This window comes from Cherax quadricarinatus, chromosome 32 (assembly GCF_038502225.1).
Source record: "Cherax quadricarinatus isolate ZL_2023a chromosome 32, ASM3850222v1, whole genome shotgun sequence".
NCBI lineage: Eukaryota > Metazoa > Arthropoda > Malacostraca > Decapoda > Parastacidae > Cherax > Cherax quadricarinatus.
The window spans coordinates 10,408,714-10,430,516 of NC_091323.1; the positions used below are offsets into that span (position 1 = coordinate 10,408,714).

Below are 21,803 nucleotides of genomic sequence, written 5' to 3' on the forward strand. Positions count from 1 at the left end.
CCGCTCCTTCTTGCAGCACTCAAGGGAACCCTTGGCAAGTTTCATTGCTGATGATGAGTGTAGTCCCTCATATATATATATATATATATATATATATATATATATATATATATATATATATATATATATATATATATATATATATATATATATATATATATATATATATATATATATATATATATATATATATATATATATATATATATATATATATATATATGTATATGTATATATTAGTGGGGTATGGTGATTATTGTCACAGGATGTGCATTGTACTACCGTGCTGAATCTGCTACTCTGGCATAAGTATTATTCAAAGCAAACATTCAAACTTTAGGCTATTCCTATGCATAGTACGGATTGCAAATTGCAAGTATGAATTGTTATGTATAAATAAACTGAAATTTTAATATTCAATAAACTATGTAAATTTCCATTTAAGAGATTAATTTTATCTTATGGATTTATTTTAAAAAATAAAAGCACCAGATAATTTTACTTACTAAATTCACGTGTACGTCAGTCTGTTCTTTGGGATGTAAATTGTTATATGATCTCATCATACAATAAGCCTTTTTAACTCAGTTCCAACAATACTCTTTTTTTTAACAGAGAGTAAACTGAGGCCACTTAAGTCTTTCCTTTCCTGGCTTTGTGTGCCATAATAACAAGTAATTACTCGTTTCAGGACGGAAAGTCTGCGTTCTGCTGAAGCAGTACTAAAAATATGCTTAAAATTTTCACATGTTATTGTAGCTGCATAGTATTTAATTAGATCAACGTTAGTAGTTCTGGCATATAAATTACACAAGAAAATCTTGAAACTGTTTAACTGAGTGAGCATACCAACGTAACTTTCCACTCTGTGAATTATAATGATAAAAAATGTGCTTAAAAAATCAGATATCATTATATCTGAATAGTATTTAAGATCAACGTTAATAAATTCTGTCATATAAAGAACGCAAGGAAATCGTGAAATTGAGCGAGCATATAAACACAAAACTTTTCAGATTAAGTTAGTTCCCATCGACTACTCTAAATAACAGCTGATATTGTTGGGTAAAGAGGTTTTTGTGGCATTTATGGATTTGGAAAAGGCATATGACAGGGTGGATAGGGGGGCAATGTGGCAGATGTTGCAGGTGTATGGTGTAGGAGGTAGGTTACTGAAAGCAGTGAAGAGTTTTTACGAGGATAGTGAGGCTCAGGTTAAGAGTATGTAGGAGAGAGGGAGAATTTTTCCCAGTAAAAGTAGGCCTTAGACAAGGATGTGTGATGTCACACTGGCTGTTTAATATATTTATAGATGGGGTTGTGAGAGAAGCGAATGTTAGGGTCTTTGCAAGAGGCGTGGAGTTAAAAGATAAAGAATCAAACACAAAGTGGGAGTTGTCACAGCTGCTCTTTGGTGATGACACTGTGCTTTTGGAAGATTCTAAAGAGATTGGTGCGTAAATTTGGTAGGGTATGTAAAACAAGAAAATTAGAAGTAAATATAGGAAAGAGTAAGGTTATGAGGATAACAAAAAGATTAGGTGACGATCGATTGGATATCAGATTGGAGGGAGAGAGTATGGAGGAGGTGAATGTACTCAGATATTTAGGAGTGGACGTGTCAGCAGATGGGTCTTTGAAGGATGAGGTGAATCATAGAATTAATGAGGGGAAAAGGGTGAGTGGTGTACTTAGGAGTTTGTGGAGACAAAGAACTTTGTCCGTGGAAGCAAAGAGGGGAATGTATGAGAGTATAGTTGTACCAACACTCTTGTATGGGTGTGAAGTATGGGTGATGAATGTTGCAAAGAGGAGGAGGCTGGAGGCTGTGGAGATGTCACGTCTGAAATCAATGTGTGGTGCGAACTCGATGTTTGGAAATTGGGAGAAGATGTGGGATTGCCGAAACTATTATCCAGAGGGCTGAGGCGGGGTTATTGAGGTGGTTCGGACATGTAGAGAAAATGGAACGAAACAGAATGAATTCGAGAGTTGTATAAATCTGTAGTGGAGGGAAGGCGGGGTAGGGGTCAGCCTAGGAAGGGTTGAAGGGAAAGGGTAAAGGAGGTTTTGTGTGCGAGGGGCTTGGACTTCCAGCAAGCATGCGTGAGCGCATTTGATAGATGTGAATGGAGACAGATGGTTTTTAATACTTGACGTGCTGTTGGAGTGTGACCAAAGTAACATTTATGAAGGGATTCAGGGAAACCGGCAGGCCGGACTTGAGTCCTGGAGATGGGAAGTACAGTGCCTGCACTCTGAAGGAGGGGTGTTAATGTTGCAGTTGTATAACTGTAGTGTAAAACACCCCCTCTGACAAGACAGCGATGGAGTGAATGATGATGAAAGTTTTTCTTTTTCGGGCCACCCTGCCTTGGTAGGAATCGGCCAGTGTGATAATAAAAATAAATTGTTTCGTCAACAGCCCCAAACATCGACGTGTCTTAATCTTTGTTTCTCGGTGTGTATTATTATATATGAATATAATAATACACTGTAAAAAGAGAATTACTATGAAGAAATTTCTTTCAATTGATGAATTTTCAACGAATTTATACATACGACTTTTCACCACGTAAACGAACACAGGATCTGTGATGGTGGAATGTCGCTCACCTTTCAACCAGTATTTTTGTCATTCTCCCCATTATCTCACATTCCGCTCAGTGTCATAAGATACAACTAACTTTGTCGTGTGTAGTACTATCTCATAAAAACTGCCACAATATTTCATAACAGAGGACAAAAAATTAGTTTCCATTTATGATCCATGATTATATTATTGCGTGAGATTAATATTTATGATGAATTTACCATCTATGATGAGTGTGTGGCGCTCACCTAGCACTTCCAGAATATACGACCCCTTATACATACATACATACATATATATATATATATATATATATATATATATATATATATATATATATATATATATATATATATATATATATATATATATATATATATATATATATATATATATACATATATATATATATATATATATATATATATATATATATGTCGTGCCGAATATGTAAAACTGGTCAATTAGCAAGAACTCATTTAAAATTAAGTCCTTTCTGAAATTTTCTCTTATATGTTTAAAGATATAATTTTTTCATTAACGTTATTGTAAAAAAATTTAATTTTGCACCAAAAGAACCTTAGAAAACTTACCTAACCTTATTATAACAAGAACAATTTATTTTAGCCTAACCCAACTAAATATATTTTAAATACGTTTACAATAATTTAGTAATAAACAAACACAATCAAATATATTTTTTTCGTTGGGTTCAGAATGATTTCGGCGAAATTATTGCATACACAAATTTTCACTTGTCCTATATGGCAAGATGAGCGTTTTTATTTAAGCCAAGATCGCAAGTTCTGCCTATTCGGCACGACATATATATATATATATATATACATGTCGTGCCGAATATGTAAAACTGGTCAGTTAGCAAGAACTCATTTAAAATTAAGTCCTTTCTAAAAATTTCTCTTATACGTTTAAAGATACATTTTTTCATTACTGTTAATGTAAAAATTTATAATTTTGCACCAAAAGAATCTTACAAAACTTACCTAACCTTATTATAACAAGAACAATTTATTTTAGCCTAACCCAACTAAATATATTTTAGATTTGTTTACAGTAATTTAATACTAAACAAACACAGTGAATATATATATTTTTTTCGTTAGGTTCAGAATGATTTTGGCGAAATTATTGCATACACAAATTTTCGATTTCCTATATGGCAAGATGAGCGTTGCTATTTAAGCCAGGATCGCAAGTTCTGCCTATTCGGCACGACATATACATCTATATATATATATATATATATATATATATATATATATATATATATATATATATATATATATATATATATATATATATATATATATATATATATATATATATATGTATATATATATATATATATATATATATATATATATATATATATATATATATATATAGTATATATATATATACATATATATATATATATATATGTATATATACATATATATATATATATATATATATATATTACATATATATAGTATATATATATATACATATATATATTTATACATAGAGTATATGTATATATACATATAGTATATATATATTTATATATATATATATATATATATATATATATATATATATATATATATATATATATATATATATATATATATATATATATATATATATATATATATATATATATAACAATATGTACTAGACATGTGTCTCTCTTACCTCATATACTGTATATGCCATCTTTATAACAACAATATATCTCTTAAATCTCTTGCACCATGTTATGTAATAAAATATACCTATTGGTAAAAAGTAATGAAAAGATTGGGTGGTAGTGGAAGTGGAATATTCCAATGACTTCAGGAAGAAATCCAAATATTCTTCCTTGAATCTTTTCTATTCACTTCCCCTAGGCTATGGATCCTACAATTTTCTTGGTTCTGAAGACGGCAGAAAAGAAACATAAGAGAAATTTTTGCATAACACGTCTAATAAAAAGCGACAATCCAGACATTTTATTTAATATTAGTATTAAATGAATGATGGTGAACGCATTTCCTTTTTTAGGTTACCTTCTATTCTCTAGGCGTTGCGTAACCCCTGCGAGTTTAGCGTTTCTCCATGAATGTAATAGTGGGATAGAATAATAAAAGTTACCTCTTCATACTAAGTTTCATTGTTGTTAATTTACGAGCTTTGTTACTATGTCGTTAACACTCGGCGTCATATTTACTGTCGTTAATTCACACTCCTCGCTATTTTGTTTAAGTTGTTATCCCGTTAACTCTATCAAATATACTTTAGCGTATTTTTTTTCCTGATCGTTGATTCTGAATTACTGACAATATAAACAACATTCCCTGTGTGAGGGCTCCTAGGCATGATAACTAGCACATCGTCCACGAGCCGCATCCAGATGACCAAGTTATGACTGCCAGGATGCGGTTAGCTGCTACATCTTCCATAAATATATTAGCTAGGATGGCGCTGAGGGAAGAGCCCATAGTGAGTCCAAACAATCGTTTACCGAACATTGTTCACAGTAACAATGCAGAATACATGATATGTCTCGACTCGTAGGAGCACGGGTGCTTCGTTGTGACCAGCAATAATATAGAATAAGATAATTATTATCTTGCTCCAGGAATGATAGACTGATGACATCAACTACCTCTTCAATTCGTCTACTTCGTCTTCCGCCAGTGCTGATAACTGTTATTGACAGAAGAAGCCTTTGCAGGAGTACCGTTTAGTCAGTGAAGACTCCTAGTGTTGCCCAAGGATCTCGCTCTTCATTGTAGAACTCACCAGTACATTCACTGCTGAAGGGGAAAAAATAACCTTTCTCGATTTACCTAGTGAGTTTTTAAGAGTTACTGGGAGATGTGGCCCGTTTACTGGTAGCTGACTACTGCATGTGACGCCGCGTCATCTATCATGAATACTGCTACCTGATCTATATACCCCGTGTACCACCATCTGTTCTGTCACAGCTACCACCACCTGATCTATCACAACTACCACCACCTGTTCTATCTAGTGTAGCGCCACCTGAACAATCAGCCATCTGTACCAACTCTTTATTTATCTATACCGTGTACCACCACCTGGTATATCAACCCCGGGTATTAACACCTGATCTGTTTATCAAATGTACTGTCAGCAAGCGATGCCTGGTTTCTTCGGCAATGGTTCCATTACCTTGGAATGCGCACCAGACTCACTATGACAAGGCAAAACTGGTAAGCACGGGAAGGCAATTGTGGAAACGTGATCCAGTCACGCTCTGTTGAGAGAGAGAGAGAGGGAGAGAGAGACAGAGAGACAGAGAGACAGATAGACAGAGACAGACAGACAGACAGACAGACAGACAGACAGACAGAGAGGGGGTGAACCGAAATATGGTACTAGGATAGATGGAAGACCTGTTAACATTCTTCCTCGGATAATGTTTACCTGTTGATGCAAAATGAAAGTTAGGTCTCATGCAGACATGAGTTTGCAAGGAAAGAAGCTGAAACCGAGATCTTCCGTTTCTTTATGTAAAGTAGCTGAAATATTACGTAAAAAAAAAGTTACGAGGTGGAAGATATCCATTGCTCGAAATCCATTATGAAACATTTTTATAACTGAAGACTAAAATGGCGTATTTCCTGTAGAGAACGGAATGTTTTCCTAGTTTAAAGTTATTCTGTAACTTCTGTCTTTGTCTTCTTCGAGTAAAATTTCTTATAAAAATACAATCCTTGGACAATTTACACATTTGCAGCGGCCGAAAAAACGTAATAACAACATGAAGTAGTAAAAACGTGCTAATGTATATATTTACCTTCACATACCATGAAGGGATCGTAAGTCCTTGTCTTGCTGTGTCATCTAACAGGAGAGTCAAGTTCTGACCACAACTGTGTGTGTGTGTGTGTGTGTGTGTGTGTGTGTGTGTGTGTGTGTGTGTGTGTGTGTGTGTGTGTGTGTGTGTGTGTATAATACTGCTGGTCATTCTACCCCTATCTATGTTCTGGGTGCATGGCTCCGTTTGTTTTTGGTGTTTCGTTCCGTTTGTTCTTTGGTGTTTCGTTCCGTTTGTTCTTTGGTGTTTGTTTACGCTACTCTTGGTGTTCCCTTCCATTGTTCTCTGGTGTTTGGTTCATCAGAAAAGAAGAACATATCTCTTGACGCTGGTTTTTGTCAGATGAAGATTTCTAGTGTACTGTGCCGGGTACAAGTTATCTGTTGTAGTACCGGTGCTGAGTACCAGTGATCCTCTGTCGTACCGGCGCTGAGCACCAGTGATCCACTGTCATATCGGCGCTGAGTACAAGTATTCCGGTGCTATCAGTGAGTCTCTGGTGTACTGGTACTGGGTATCAGTTATCCGCTAACCTACCGGTGGTAAGGTTTCCACTCCCATTAAAAAAAAAGTACCACACTATTGATTTCTGGGATCTTGTTCAGGGTTAAGGCCTCTCAGGAGGCCTTAACCCTGAAATGCAATAGTTGATTGCATTTCCAAAGCAATCAACTATTGCATTTTTTAGTCTCTAGCAGAATTTGCAATGAAACGCAGTGTAAATCGATTGAGAGAAGCCTCTTAGTGTATATTCATTGACATATATACCTTTCAGTGTGTAAGCACTGTCCTTGCAATTTCGCTCTCCTCTCTTTCCTTCCACTGCAGTGTTTCAATAGCAGATAAAACTAATTCTACCAATTTTGATAGTATTATAACAAAACTGGGCTTTTCCTGGTTTCTGGCTCTGTTTGAAATAGATTAATATCTTCATTTTCCCCTGAGTGTGTATCTTCATCAGCTCTGGTATTTGTGAATATCCGCAAGCTTGTAAGTGTATCCTCCTCAGCCCTGGGCTACGGCTTCCTGGCGGTGGGTCTGGCCTTCCTGGCGGGGAACCTGGGTGGGGTTCTTCAGGCAGCCATCGCTGTCACCTCCTCCGTGGCTGGACCTCTGTTGGCGGTGTTCATCATGGCTCTCTTCATGCCTTTCACTAATTCCAAGGTAAAGAGCTTCACAGTTCTGCTGGCGGTGTTCCTCGTGGCTCTGTTTATGCCACTCCGAATACAAATGTAAGATACAAAGATCCTAACCCCTCTTCCTGTCCCACGAGTGTATAATGACATCCTACTGTAGTTCAAGAATAGAGAAATTATACTCATTATGACACGCTTCACGGCCTTCACGAGGGCAAAGAGGTTATTGTGATCTCCTTATAGTCTCTTAAATATGTAAACATATCCTGCTGTACTTTAAAGAGATACAGACAACTGTTTCACTAACGTACCTGAAGAATCAAAGTCAAAATACCGTGGCTGGAACAGTTCACAAATAAGGTTTCAGCCTGACATAGACCATTATCAATGTGACGCAATTTTATCCCAGGACGGTTTGGAACGTCTAAAGTTGCGTCTCCGGGTAGAACTGACACTAGGCTGCCCCTGATTCTGGCCTACTCAACACATTGCTTACACATAGTATCTTCATTATAAACCTGGCATTGTCCTTAATTTATCTAGTGACAACAGTACTCACACAGTTCTGGGTTATCAGAAATTTTGATGCCAGGAAATCAAGGCCAAAACATATACGTACTAATTATCATTTTGTTTTTTGTTTTTTTTTTGCAATTTCCCATCAATGGTTTAATAGCTTAAAGTTACTGTAAAAGCTGAGCTGAAGATCAATACACATATGATTCTAATAATGTTGTTCATTATTTATCATTTCGCGAAAAACTGTGATTAACCTAAGAATGTAAATGGAGTACCAGATTCCACTTTTCAAGTCGTAATTCACTGGTCAACACTCATTTTCTGGCCAATGATATTACACCGATTTTAGGGTAAGTTTATGGTGCTGATTCCAAATATGTGATCGGTTTTGCTTGATTAAGTCTAGTTTTTGATAAATTTGGTATCCCATTGAAAAACATAAAAGATGTGAAAAATTTATTGATCAGGCGGCTAATTCACAAATCGAATTGAAATTATTTTTTTAGATCACGCAAATCTTATAATACATACTAGCACTTCTCTATATATAATAACATAGTAAGATAATTCAGATACCACTAATTACTGCATATGAAAACGTTGTTTGTACAATTTTCTTGTGTTGGTCATCAGAACAGTTTTGTTGAGTGAGCACTTGGAAGAGATGCATATTGGTTACCATTGTGCAATAAGACACATTTCAAGCTTCTGATGAAACTGTCTATAAACAGCCTCCAATTTCATGGTCGAAGAAATCCAAAGATGTTATTGCAGTATATAAGTTCTTCATTTTGGCTGAAGTAAGGAAGGAGTTCGACCACTCTTGTCCGATAAGCTGTTATTTTAACCTCATGTTGTAGTCAGTTCTTTTCTTTAAGTCTGGATACTAAAAGTTCAGCTGCTTGCTTTCACAGACTGAGGTCACGTATCAGATCACTGAGTTCTCCTTGGGAGAACTGCTGGGGTGTTAATATGCTTACTTCGTATTCACTTCCAAATCTGTCATCTGTGTTAGAGCCTAAATCCTGAGTTTCTTCAAAATCTGACAACGGAAGATCAGGCAGCGTTGTAAACACTGGTATCGGAACGTCTTCATTGTGTGGCACAGGTCTTCTTGCTGAATCTAAATCAGGATATTCCCACATGACATTCTTGTATCGACTGAAATCTCTTATATTCACTATACAATAATAACAATCATCGTGATGGTTTTTCGGTTCTCTCCATACTATAGGCACATCTAAGTTTAAACTTTTCCTTTGCCTAGTTTTTCCTCTGTCGTAAGCATTCTACACAGGTTTTTCAAACCCTATGGGGAGCCCAAGACTTGTCTTGTTCTCCAAGAGCCACTCCAAAATAAGCAAGATAAGCTTGTTTTAAAAAATAATGATGTTTTCTCTTTGTTTTTGTGAAGATTATTAGACACAAATGTAGCAAAATGCATTGGGATTGTTTAAGCAGACTCTTCTTGAAGAAGTCATCCTCATCTGAAAAAATAACAAAATAAAGGTTACAATATTGTCACGTGGTCGTTATTGATACAATTACTTTCGTTAAATATTAAATGGTTTAAAAATAACATTCTAATCTTTTATAAAATAATCTATATATACAAATTGTCACTACATATACATATACACGCGTTATGGCTAAGATCCCTGTTAACTGAGGGTAGGTATACGGTTTCACGAACTAGAACCAATTTGAAAAACCTACTGATATTTTCAGCAACCCCGAAATACCCTAAATAACTTCATATGTCTTTGGCAACGATTTTTTTTTTGTTGACCAGTGTAATAGATCTTTCAAATTTCATCCTAACTTCAATATACATATACCATTAATTTCTCATGCGGTTTTTGGTAGTTCTTAATCCTGGAATATTTCCTTTCCCGTTTAGAAGGCCAGGTCGGAGACCGGATCTTGGGGAAGATCATCTCAGAACCACTAATAGATACATACAAGTCACGAGAGAAACAAGACATCTAGTCTTTTAGAAGAGACTCATATACAACAGTTCTAAATCCTCTCAATTTTTTCTTGACTCTCTTTGAACCTGATAAAATACAAAACCAACAGGATATACATACACCAATATGTGTGAACCTTTTTGTGTCTATAGGCCGAGGTTACTATAATTCCAGTTTTATGTATTAAAATATTCACGACGGGTAGAGTCAAGGTGAAATGTAGCCTTTAATAATTTTCATGCAGTCGATAGGCTTCACACCTAACAAGCTAACCACTTGTCCACCAGTCCAGCAGACACCTGTCTTTTAATGCTATTGACATGTGTTTTAGGACAAATACAAATTACTTCCACAAATCCTCATTTCAATATATATCAATAATTTCGTATTTGGAATGGTATGCTAAATAAGGTAAAAAAAAAATATTTAATAAGATTAGCCTAGCGGCCTTTGTTTTACGCTATTTCCAATTCTGAAATATATTTTTAATTTTGTTTTTTTTGTAATTGAAAATGTGATAGAGTAAGAATATCTGTGTTGCCATTTTTCACACATCACTAATTTTTTTAATCAGGAGGTCATATAGCGCCTGAAGAATGGGAGGCAATCAGGTTCGATCCAAGAGAAGGAAGAATAAGTTCAGTTCCTTGGATCAAGAGCCCCCTCACCGACGTCAAGACACCTCCCATGAGGAAGTCACATATCACCAAAAGACTATACTGAATGTTTCTTAGCATATTATAACTCAAAGTTAGTTAACTAATTTCTTGCTACGTATTAACGTATATGAACATTAAAATGGTATAAAATACCGACAGGTTGTTAGGTAAGACACATATGCAACAGTTAGGTTGCATATGTCGGTATTTTATACCATTTTAATGTTCAATCTGTCAGACACTGCAACACAAGGGTATCTTGGTACAGACCTACAATCAACTTCGACAACTTCCACTAGTGAGAGCGGCTGGATTTGAGAAGGACCTGACGTCTCAACATCTGAGTTCTTACCTCTCCTAGTGGCCTACGTCTCACCTCTTGGCGCTATAAAAAGCTCCATTCTGTCACTTCATCTCCATATTGTTTCATACTATGGAACAATGCTCTTCTCCAGACTGAGGGACTGACCACCTCAAAACTTTAAGGGTGATGGATGATGGACTGATTACATCGTCTTCAAGTATCTTCTGCTTCTATCAACTTTTCTGTACTTGACTGAAGAAGCCTACTGTGTAGGCGAAACGTTTCATAATAAAGATACCTAACTGTTGCATATGTGTCTTACCTAACAACATTAACGTATATACACCGAGAGTTGTGTATCTGTCAGTACATATTCTGTTCACCGAAGTATGAGTAAGATACATGTGCAACAGTTGGGTATCTTTATTGTTGAAACTTATCGCTTACACGATGGGATTCTTCAGTCAAATACAGAGGCAGCAGGTGTAGTAACGTAATGAAGATAATGTAATCAGTCCATCAACCTTGGAGGAAGAGTATTTGAGGTAGACATGTGTCTTACTCATCATCTCGCTATTTTATTCCATTTTCAACACACCGAGGTATATATGTGTATTTACATAAATAGGCGTGTATCCCTCAGAGTATATTCACCAATTGGTCTGTGTCTCAGTGAATATACCCTTGTATCTTTCATTGTATATACAGTGAGAGTTTACTTTATCCTAGTTTACTGGTTGATAAATCAGACACATGTGCAACTCTTGGGTATCTTTATTAAGGAAACGTTTCGCGAAAACGTTTCCTTAATAAAGATACCCAAGAGTTGCACATGTGTCTAATTTATCAACGTGTCGGTTCTGTGAACCATTCATCTAGTTTACTGGTGTACTTTTAACATGGAGACTTAAAGATCCTCTTTTATGTGTAGAAAAGGACTCTTGTGTACAGTTCAGGACATTTATTAAAGAAACGTTTCGCCTCGAGTGACGAAACGTTTTCTTTAGTAAATGTTCCGAACTGCACCCAAGTGTCATTTTTCTAGTTTGTCGGTATCATCATACCATTTACAACCAATCCTCTCCTAGTCTGAAGACTAAACTTTGTTGGCTAATTGGGTTTAAAGCCTATCGACACTTGGACCATTAACTAGCCACATCCTGTTACGAGATAATGGTCCAAGTCGTACCGAAACGTCGTCATAAATTTCATTCTCCTATGTGAAGGTTATTTGTGTATTGATCCAGTCACAGTATTGTGCCTTGTCAGTCTTCATTAAGGTTGCATGTAACTTGTTCCCCACGAGTCAAAAATGATTTAATCCCTTACATAAGAACATAAGAAAGGAGGAACACTGCAGCAGGCCTGTTGGCCCATACTAGGCAGGTCCTTCACAATTCATCCCACTAACAAACATTTGACCAACCCAATTTTCAATGCTACCCATGAAATAAGCTCTGATGTGCAATCCCACTCAAATCCAACCCCTCCCACTCATGTACTTATCCAACCTAAATTTGAAAGTACTCAAAGTCCTAGCCTCAATAACCCAACTAGGTAGACTGTTCCACTCATCAACTACCCTATTTCCAAACCAATGCTTTCCTATGTCCTTTCTAAATCTAAACTTATCTAATTTAAATCCATTACTGCGGGTTCTCTCTTGGAGAGATATCCTCAAGACCTTGTTAATATCCCCTTTATTAATACCTGTCTTCCACTTATACACTTCGATCAGGTCCCCCCTCATTCTTCGTCTAACAAGTGAATGTAACTTAAGAGTCTTCAATCTTTCATCATAAGGAAGATTTCTAATGCTATGTATTAATTTAGTCATCCTACGCTGAATGTTTTCTAACGAATTTATGTCCATTCTGTAATATGGAGACCAGAATTGAGCTGCATAATCTAGGTGAGGCCTTACTAATGATGTATAAAGCTGCAGTATGACCTCTGGATATCTGTTGCTTACACTTCTTGATATAAATCCCAGTAATCTATTTGCCTTATTACGTGCGCTTAGGCATTGCTGTCTTGGTTTAAGGTTGCTGCTTACCATAACCCCCAAGTCCTTTTCGCAATCTGTATGGCTAAGTTCTACATTATTTAACTTATAAGTGCTAGGGTTATGGACACTCCCGAGCTTCAGAACCTTGCATTTATCTACATTGAACTGCATCTGCCACTTTTCTGACCAAGAGTAGAGTTTGTCTAAATCCTCCTGAAGTTCCCCAACATCTACGTTTGAATCAATTATCCTACCTATCTTCGTGTCATCGGCGAATTTGCTCATATCACTAGTAATTCCTTCATCAAGATCATTGATATATATTATAAACAACAACGGGCCCAAGACTGATCCCTGTGGAACGCCACTTGTTACTGATCCCCACTCGGATTTAACCCCATTTATGGACACTCTCTGCTTCCTGTCTGTGAGCCATGATTTGATCCACGAGAGCACCCTTCCCCCAATGCCATGAGCTGCTACTTTCTTCAACAGTCTTTGGTGCGGAACTCTATCAAATGCCTTACTAAAATCTAAGTAAATAATATCAAATTCTTTATCGTGGTCAACAGCCTCAAAAGCTTTACTGAAGAAAGTTAATAAATTAGTTAGACAAGACCGGCCTCTTGTGAATCCATGCTGAGTATCATTAATCAAGCTATGCTTATCGAGATGGCTTCTTATAATCTCAGCTATAATTGACTCTAGTAATTTGCCTACAATTGAGGTCAGGCTTATTGGGCGGTAATTTGACGGTAACGACTTGTCCCCTGTTTTAAAAATAGGAATTACATTAGCCATCTTCCACATATCAGACACTATACCTGTTTGAAGAGATAAATTAAAAATATTAGTTAATGGTTCACAGACTTCCATTTTGCATTCCTTAAGAACCCTTGAAAAAACCTCATCAGGACCCGGTGACTTATTTTGCTTCAGTCGGTCTATCTGCTTCACAACCATTTCACTAGTGACTGTGATGTTACATAATTTATCTTCTTCTGGCCCACTATAAAAATTAATTACCGGAATATTATTAGTGTCTTCCTGTGTAAAAACCGAGAGAAAATAATTATTTAAAATGGAGCACATTTCATTCTCTTTGTCAGTAAGATGCCCATAGTTATTTTTAAGGGGACCTATCTTATCTCTGACTTTTGTTCTATATACCTGGAAAAAACTTTTTGGTTTAGTTTTAGAATCCCTAGCAACTTTAATTTCATAGTCCCTTTTAGCTTTTCTTATCCCCTTTTTAATGTCCCTCTTAATATCAATATACTGATTCATAAGATGACCCTCGCCTCTTTTGATACGCCTATAAATTCCTTTCTTATGCCCTAGTAGATATTTCAGCCTATTATTCATTCATTTTGGGTCATTTCTATTTGATCTAATTTCTTTATAAGGGATAAACGTTCTTTGAGCAGCATGTATTGTGTTCAGAAAACTGTCATATTGATAGCTCTCTTCGTTACCCCAGTCAACAGATGATAAGTGTTCTCTAAGCCCATCGTAATCTGCTAAGCGAAAATTTGGGACTGTTACTGAGTTATCCCTACTATCATACTTCCATTCAATGCTAAATGTAATTGATTTGTTGTCGCTAGCACCCAGTTCCTGTGAAACTTCTAAATTATTAACAAGGGATTCATTGTTTGCCATAACTAAGTCAAGCAGGTTATTACCCCTTGTAGGATCTGTCACAAACTGCTTCAAAAAACAATCCTGAACTACTTCTAAGAAGTCGTATGATTCTAAATTCCCAGTCAAGAAATTCCAATCAATATGACTAAAGTTAAAGTCTCCTAGAATTACTACATTATCGTGCCTTGTGGCCCTAACAATTTCCTCCCATAGTAGTCTCCCCTGGTCCCTATCTAAATTTGGGGGACGGTATATCACACCTAAAATAAATTTTTCATGCCCCTCTGAGAATTCTATCCAAACAGACTCTGTATGTGTTACTTCAGACTTAATACCCGTTTTTATGCAACAGTTCAAGCGATCTCTGACATACAATGCCACCCCACCTCCCTTTCCGACACTTCTATCTACTTGGAACAATTTAAAACCCTGGATTAGATTAAAATCTCAGTGTATAAAAGTGCAGATATATATTATGTCTCTAAGCTTATTCAATGACGTGCAACCAGGGGGCGTGCTCAGCGCTGGTCTTGGGCACGGCTGTGGCACTCAGCTTCAGCTTTGGTGCTACAATCCTGGGTATCAAACCTGAAATACTGCCCACCTCTACGGACGCCTGCCCTGCCAACCTCACCATACCTCTTCCTTCAGACACCCACCCAGTCAGGTAGGACTCAAGGCGTTTCACCCTTCAGTTGTATGAGAGCTACTCCAGGAACGAGTCTCAGGCATGTGGTGGCCCAGTCAAAGGAGCTTTCGATCATGTGACTGAGACCTTTCACTGGTTTAATGCTCCATGTAAAAAAATAAACAATGTATCGTATAATATATGAAATGTGATTGGAGTTTCATATTTACTTATTTAAACAAGTATTAGTAAAGGTTCGATCCTCCGTCTGCTAATAGCGAGGCAGGCACACTATGTACCTGGTGACTGTGGCACGTTATTTCCGTGTTGCAATTAAAATGCTACTTTGGAAGGAAAGATATTTTGCTGTTTATAAAAATATGAATTGAGTCTAAAGCTTCAAAAAGAATATGTAAACGACTGTCGCAATAAATCAAATGGTAGTGCGTTATGACTAACAATGGTCATTATTATTGTATTCACTGGGGTAATGGTAAACCCGCAGAGGCATACAGTGCCTGGGAACATAAGAACATAAGAATGGAGGAACATAAGAACATGAGAAAGGAGGAACACTGCAGCAGGCCTGTTGTTCCATACTAGGCAGGTCCTTTACAATCCATCCCACTAACAAAACATTTGCCCAACCCAATTTTCAATGCTACCCAAGAAATAATCTCTGATAACTCAATCCACTCATTTGCAAGTCCCAATCAAATCCGACCCCTCTCACTCATATATTTATCCAACCTAGATTTGAAACTACCCAAAGTTCTAGCCTCAATAACCCAACTAGGCAGACTGTTCCACTCATCAACTACCCTATTTCCAAACCAATACTTTCCTGTGTCCTTTCTAAATCTAAACTTGTCTAATTTAAATCCATTACTGCGGGTTCTCTCTTGGAGAGACATCCTCAAGACCTTATTAATATCCCCTTTATTAATACCCATCTTCCACTTATACACTTGGATCATGTCTCCCCTCATTCTTCTTCTAACAAGTGAATGTAATTTAAGAGTCTTCAATCTTTCTTCATAGGGAAGATTTCTAATGCTATGTATTAATTTAGTCATAATACGCTGAATGTTTTCTAACGAATTTATATCCATTCTGTAATATGGACACCAAAACTGAGCTGCATAATCTAGGTGAGGCCTTACTAATGATGTATAAAGCTGCAATATAATCTCTGGACTTCTGTTGCTTACACTTCTTGATATAAATCCCAATAATCTATTTGCCTTATTACGTACGCTTAGGCATTGCTGTCTTGGTTTAAGGTTGCTGCTCACCATAACACCCAAGTCCTTTTCGCAATCTGTATGGCTAAGTTTTACATTATTTAACTTATAAGTGCTAGGGATATGGACACTCCCGAGCTTCAGAACCTTGCATTTATCTACATTGAACTGCATCTGCCACTTTTCTGACCAAGAATAGAGTTTGTTTAAATCCTCCTGAAGTTCCCTAACATCTACACTTGAATCAATTATCCTACCTATCTTTGTGTCATCGGCGAATTTCCTCATATCACTAGTAATACCTTCATCAAGGTCATTGATATATATTATAAACAACAACGGGCCTAAGACTGATCCTTGTGGTACGCCACTTGTTACAGATTCCCACTCGGATTTAACCCCATTTATGTACACTCTCTGCTTCCTGTCTGTGAGCCATGACTCGATCCACGAGAGCACTTTTTCCCCAATGCCATGAGCTGCCACTTTCTTTAACAGTCTTTGGTGCGGACCTCTATCAAAAGCCTTACTAAAATCTAAGTAAATAATATCAAATTCGTGAATCCATGCTGAGGATCATTAATCAAGCTATGCTTATCGAGATGGCTTCTTATAATCTCAGCTATAATTATATCTAGTTATTTGCCTACAATTGAGGTCAGGCTTATTGGGCGGTAATTTGACGGTAACGACTTATCTCCTGATTTATAAATAGGAATTACATTAGCCATCTTCCACATATCAGACACTATACCTGTTTGAAGAGATAAATTAAAAATATTAGTTAATGGTTCACAGAGTTCCATTTTGCATTCCTTAAGAACCCTTGAAAAAATCTCTTAAGGTCCCGGCTACTTATTTTGCTTCAGTCTGTCTATCTGCTTCACAACCATTTCACTAGTGACTTTGATGTTACATAATTTATCTTCTTCAGGCCCACTATAAAAATTAATTACTGGGATATTGTTAGTGTCTTTCTGTGTAAAAACAGAGAGAAAATAATTATTTAAAATTGAGCACATTTCATTCTATTTGTCAGTAAGATGCCCATAGTTATTTTTAAGGGGACCTATCTTATCTCTAGCTTTTGTTCTGTACACCTGGAAAAAAAACTTTTTGGGTTAGTTTTCGAATCCCTAGCAACTTTAATTTCATAGTCCCGTTTAGCTTTTCTTATCCCCTTTTTAACGTCCCTCTTAATGTCAATATACTGATTCATAAGATGACTCTCACCTCTTTTGATACGTCTATAAATTCCTTTCTTATGCCCTAAAAGATATTTGAGCCTATTATTCATCCATTTTGGATCATTTCTGTTTGATCTAATTTCTTTATACGGGATAAATGTTCTTTGGGCAGCATGTATAGTGTTTAGAAAGTTTTCATATTGATAGCTCTCTTCGTTACCCCAGTCAACAGATAAGTGTTCTCTAAGCCCATCGTAATCTGCTAAGCGAAAATCTGGAACTGTTACTGAGTTATCCCTACTATCATACTTCCATTCAATGCTAAATGTAATTGATTTGTGGTCGCTAGCGCCAAGTTCCTCTGAAATTTCTAAATTATTAACAAGGGATTCATTGTTTGCCAGAACTAAGTCAAGCAGGTTATTTCCCCTTGTAGGTTCTGTCACAAACTGCTTCAAAAAAATCCTGAACTACTTCTAAGAAGTCGTATGATTCTAAATTCCCAGTCAAGAAATTCCAGTCAATATAACTAAACTTAAAGTCTCCTAGAATTACTACGTTATCGTGCCTTGTGGCCTTAACAATTTCCTCCCGTAGTAGTCTCCCTTGGTCCCTATCTAAGTTTGGGGGACGGTATATTACACCTAAAATCAATTTTTCATGTCCCTCTGAAAATTCTATCCAAACAGACTCAGTATGGGTTTCAGACTTTATACCAGTTTTTACGCAACAGTTCAAGCGATCTCGGACATACAGTGCCACCTCACCCCACTTCCCGATACTTCTGTCTACTTGGAACAATTTAAAACCCTGTATGTGACATTCAGCAGGCATGTCCCGATTTTTCGTGCTGAACCACGTCTTAGTTAAGGCAAATACATCAATGTTACAACAAATACAACAAATACAACAGCGATTTAGACTGACACTCAAGAGAGAGCAAATGGTAAAAAAAAATCCTTCAAGCTTTTAGTCACTGACTCGCGACAAGATTATGATTTTTTTCACATTTCACTCGATTTCGAAAAAATTCTATATTATTCTTATATCCGTAGCTCGGCCGCTAGCGCACTCAACTCACACACTGAAGTCCGGAGTTCGAATCTCCGGTACGGCTGGAAAACATTAGTGACGCGTTTCCATAAGACACCTGCTGTCTCTATTCACCCATTAGTATAAAATGGGTACCTGGGTGTTAGTCGACTGGTATGGGTCGCATCCTGGGACAAAACTGACTTAATTTGCCCGAAATGCTCTTCATAACAAGCGGCTTTCTATATAGTAGTATGTCATTGATGTCAGCTAGGCCTGTATACCATGTACATGTTCTTGTAGAAATAAAGATATTATTATTATTATTATTATTATTATTATTATTATTATTATTATTATTATTATTATTATTATTATTATTATTATTATTATCATTATTATTATTGTTATTATTATTATTATTATTATTATTATTATTATTATTATTATTATTATTACTATTATTATTATTACTATTATTATTATTATTATTATTATTATTATTATTATTATTATTATTATTATTATATTCATGTGCCATAACATCCCACTACAAACTTTCACTCTCCCGTATTGAGCATCACATTTACAAGTCTTCCTTTTCCAGCACTTGGGGTATCACAGTATAGACCAATTCTCTTCTACAGAGTCTCCGACCTACAATACCCGCAGAAAATCTTCGGCCTCTCGTACACGCAGCTGGGTCCTCTGGGGTTGGTTGTGGGTCTTGTGGTGGGAGTCCTCGTCAGCTTCCTCACAGGTCAGTCAACATTTCATCATGACCCACAATTCCTCTTTGCTTTATTCCTCAACTGCCAACAATGTGAAATAAACTTCAGGAGATTATCTGATGTACCAATTACTTGCTAATTTTTTTTTTAAGATTTTTTTTTGTCAATCTTCTAGTGAGTGGGATCTTAACGTAAAGGTTTGCGTTATTCATATATGTATCTCCAAAGAGGTACCTGTAAGAGGTTGCTTGAATTTCTTTCCCTGCTTTTCCTTCCTCCGAGTTTCCGTTTTCGCTCATAACGCGAGAACGCCTCAACCTTTTGCCTTCAATTTCAACACTTGTATACAGTACCATGGAGAAAATTCTTAGAACAAATGGCATGCTTGCGTTCCCTTTGGCTAAAGTTATTGAAGCCATTCTCAGCATCCTGGAATGGCCCAGATTATTTCCAAAACTCTCAGTGGCGTAGCTTCTAACGTTCTAAATTGTTAACAAAGGAATAGTTCTCTGGGATCGCGCAGCCACTGAAATACATCTATGCTTTTCTGAAAGCGTCATTTTTTACTTCTGCAAGCTGTTAACCAATCAGAGATTGCATTTATCTCCAAACTACTGAACATTATTTTCTGCCTAATCTAGAATACTTCTGAAATATACCCCTCAAGGAAGGTTCCTTGATGCTGGTGAGGGGCTCTTGATCTAGGGAATTGGATCTGTGCTCCAGTTCCCTGAATTAAGCCTAAATACCTTCCATCCCCCCCCACAGGCACTGTATAATCCTATGGGTTTAGCGCTTCCCATGATACTACTACTACCACTACTACTGAAATTTAATTTGTTCTCAGGTTGGGTTAGGTCAGTGACGTAGCCAAGACTTTCATCAGAGCGCTAAAAAAAATTATAGAAAGTGCGAAAAAAAAATCATGATTGTGAAACTTCTTAAACTGTCGTTGTTACCAGTCAGTATAATAATGATAATTAACCATTAATGAAAAATAAAGATACGTATTTAAATCTAGGGTGGGGGGGCTATGCCCCTGATCTCCCACCAGCACTTGACCGCCATTACTTAAGTCAAATATGAAATTCTAATTACCTCCCATTCGACCTGTTTATTAAAATTACATTTATGAGGAAGCGATCAAGTTTAGTGGGCGCCCTTAATGCTCTGCTATATTGTATCCTAACATACTTTCTGGACTACTTTATATGAAGTACTAAACCCGTGAGAGCTATCAGAAGTTTGAACCTTCTTCTGTTTACCGAGACATGTAAACCCGATAATGCGTTTGCTAAGCGAGAAACAGAAGAACCTCCACCCCTCACACCACTCACCTGGGACTTCATCAGTGCTCCTGAACTGATAAAATCCATGGCAATAAAGTGTCATAACCCGAATTTTGTCTTATCTATACGTCCCTCTGCACTCAACAATTTACTTCATATCAACAGGTAAATCTGGAGGTCGTCGCGTGGAGCGGTCACTGGTACACCCGTGGGTGAGATGGTCTCTCCCGGACCCAGCCGATGTTACAGCCAGGACCAAGGCGAACTCCTACGACAACAAGATGTCCACCAACTTCTAATTACAATATTTATACTCATCTTATTTAATGGACGAAAATTTATATCTGATTATTTTAATATATTCTACTCGAGTTTTTTTGTATGCAATTTTTGGTTATCTTTCTGAGTGATTGTGCTGATGATTTCTTAGAATGAGCAGAAATGTTCAAGATGTGTTACTCTAATTAATGTTATGCTCAGCACTTCTCAATTTATAGCTATTATACATTATTTTGCCATGAAAATTTGTTTCGAAATGACATCCATTGGGTTACAAAGACATAACTGTCTCGTACAGATAATATATATATGTATATATATATATATATATATATATATATATATATATATATATATATATATATATATATATATATATAAATACATACATATATATATATATATATATATATATATATATATATATATATATATATATATATATATATATATATATATATATATATATATATATATATATATATATATATATGAGAGAGAGTTAGAGCTAAGGAAGGGGTATCAATAATGTTGAAGGATCAGTTATGGAAGGAGAAGAGAGAATATGAATGTGTAAATTCAAGGATTATGTAGATTAAAATAAAGGTTGGATGCGAAAAGTGGGTCATAATAAGCGTGTATGCACCTGGAGAAGAGAGGAATGTAGAGGAGAGAGAGAGATTTTGGGAGATGTTAAGAGAATGTATTGGAACCTTTGAACCAAGTGAGAGAGCAATTGTGGTAGAGGATC

General features: G+C 36.3%; 1 protein-coding gene across 3 annotated transcripts in view; it reads left to right on the top strand.

Moving 5' to 3' along the window:
* The window catches only part of LOC128690337 (sodium-dependent multivitamin transporter-like), a 71,935-nt gene extending 50,597 nt beyond the window's left edge, over positions 1-21,338 (top strand). For 2 of the 3 annotated variants that reach the window (XM_070090457.1, XM_070090456.1), the window contains 4 exons: positions 7,432-7,586; positions 15,172-15,329; positions 19,401-19,513; positions 20,939-21,338. In XM_070090457.1, coding sequence (XP_069946558.1) covers positions 7,432-7,586; positions 15,172-15,329; positions 19,401-19,513; positions 20,939-21,072 — 560 coding nt within the window. In that variant the 3' untranslated portion in view covers positions 21,073-21,338. The remainder of the gene's footprint in view (positions 1-7,431; positions 7,587-15,171; positions 15,330-19,400; positions 19,514-20,938) is intronic. The other variant, XM_070090459.1, reaches the window with a different exon arrangement.
* Positions 21,339-21,803: the final 465 nt, after the last annotated feature.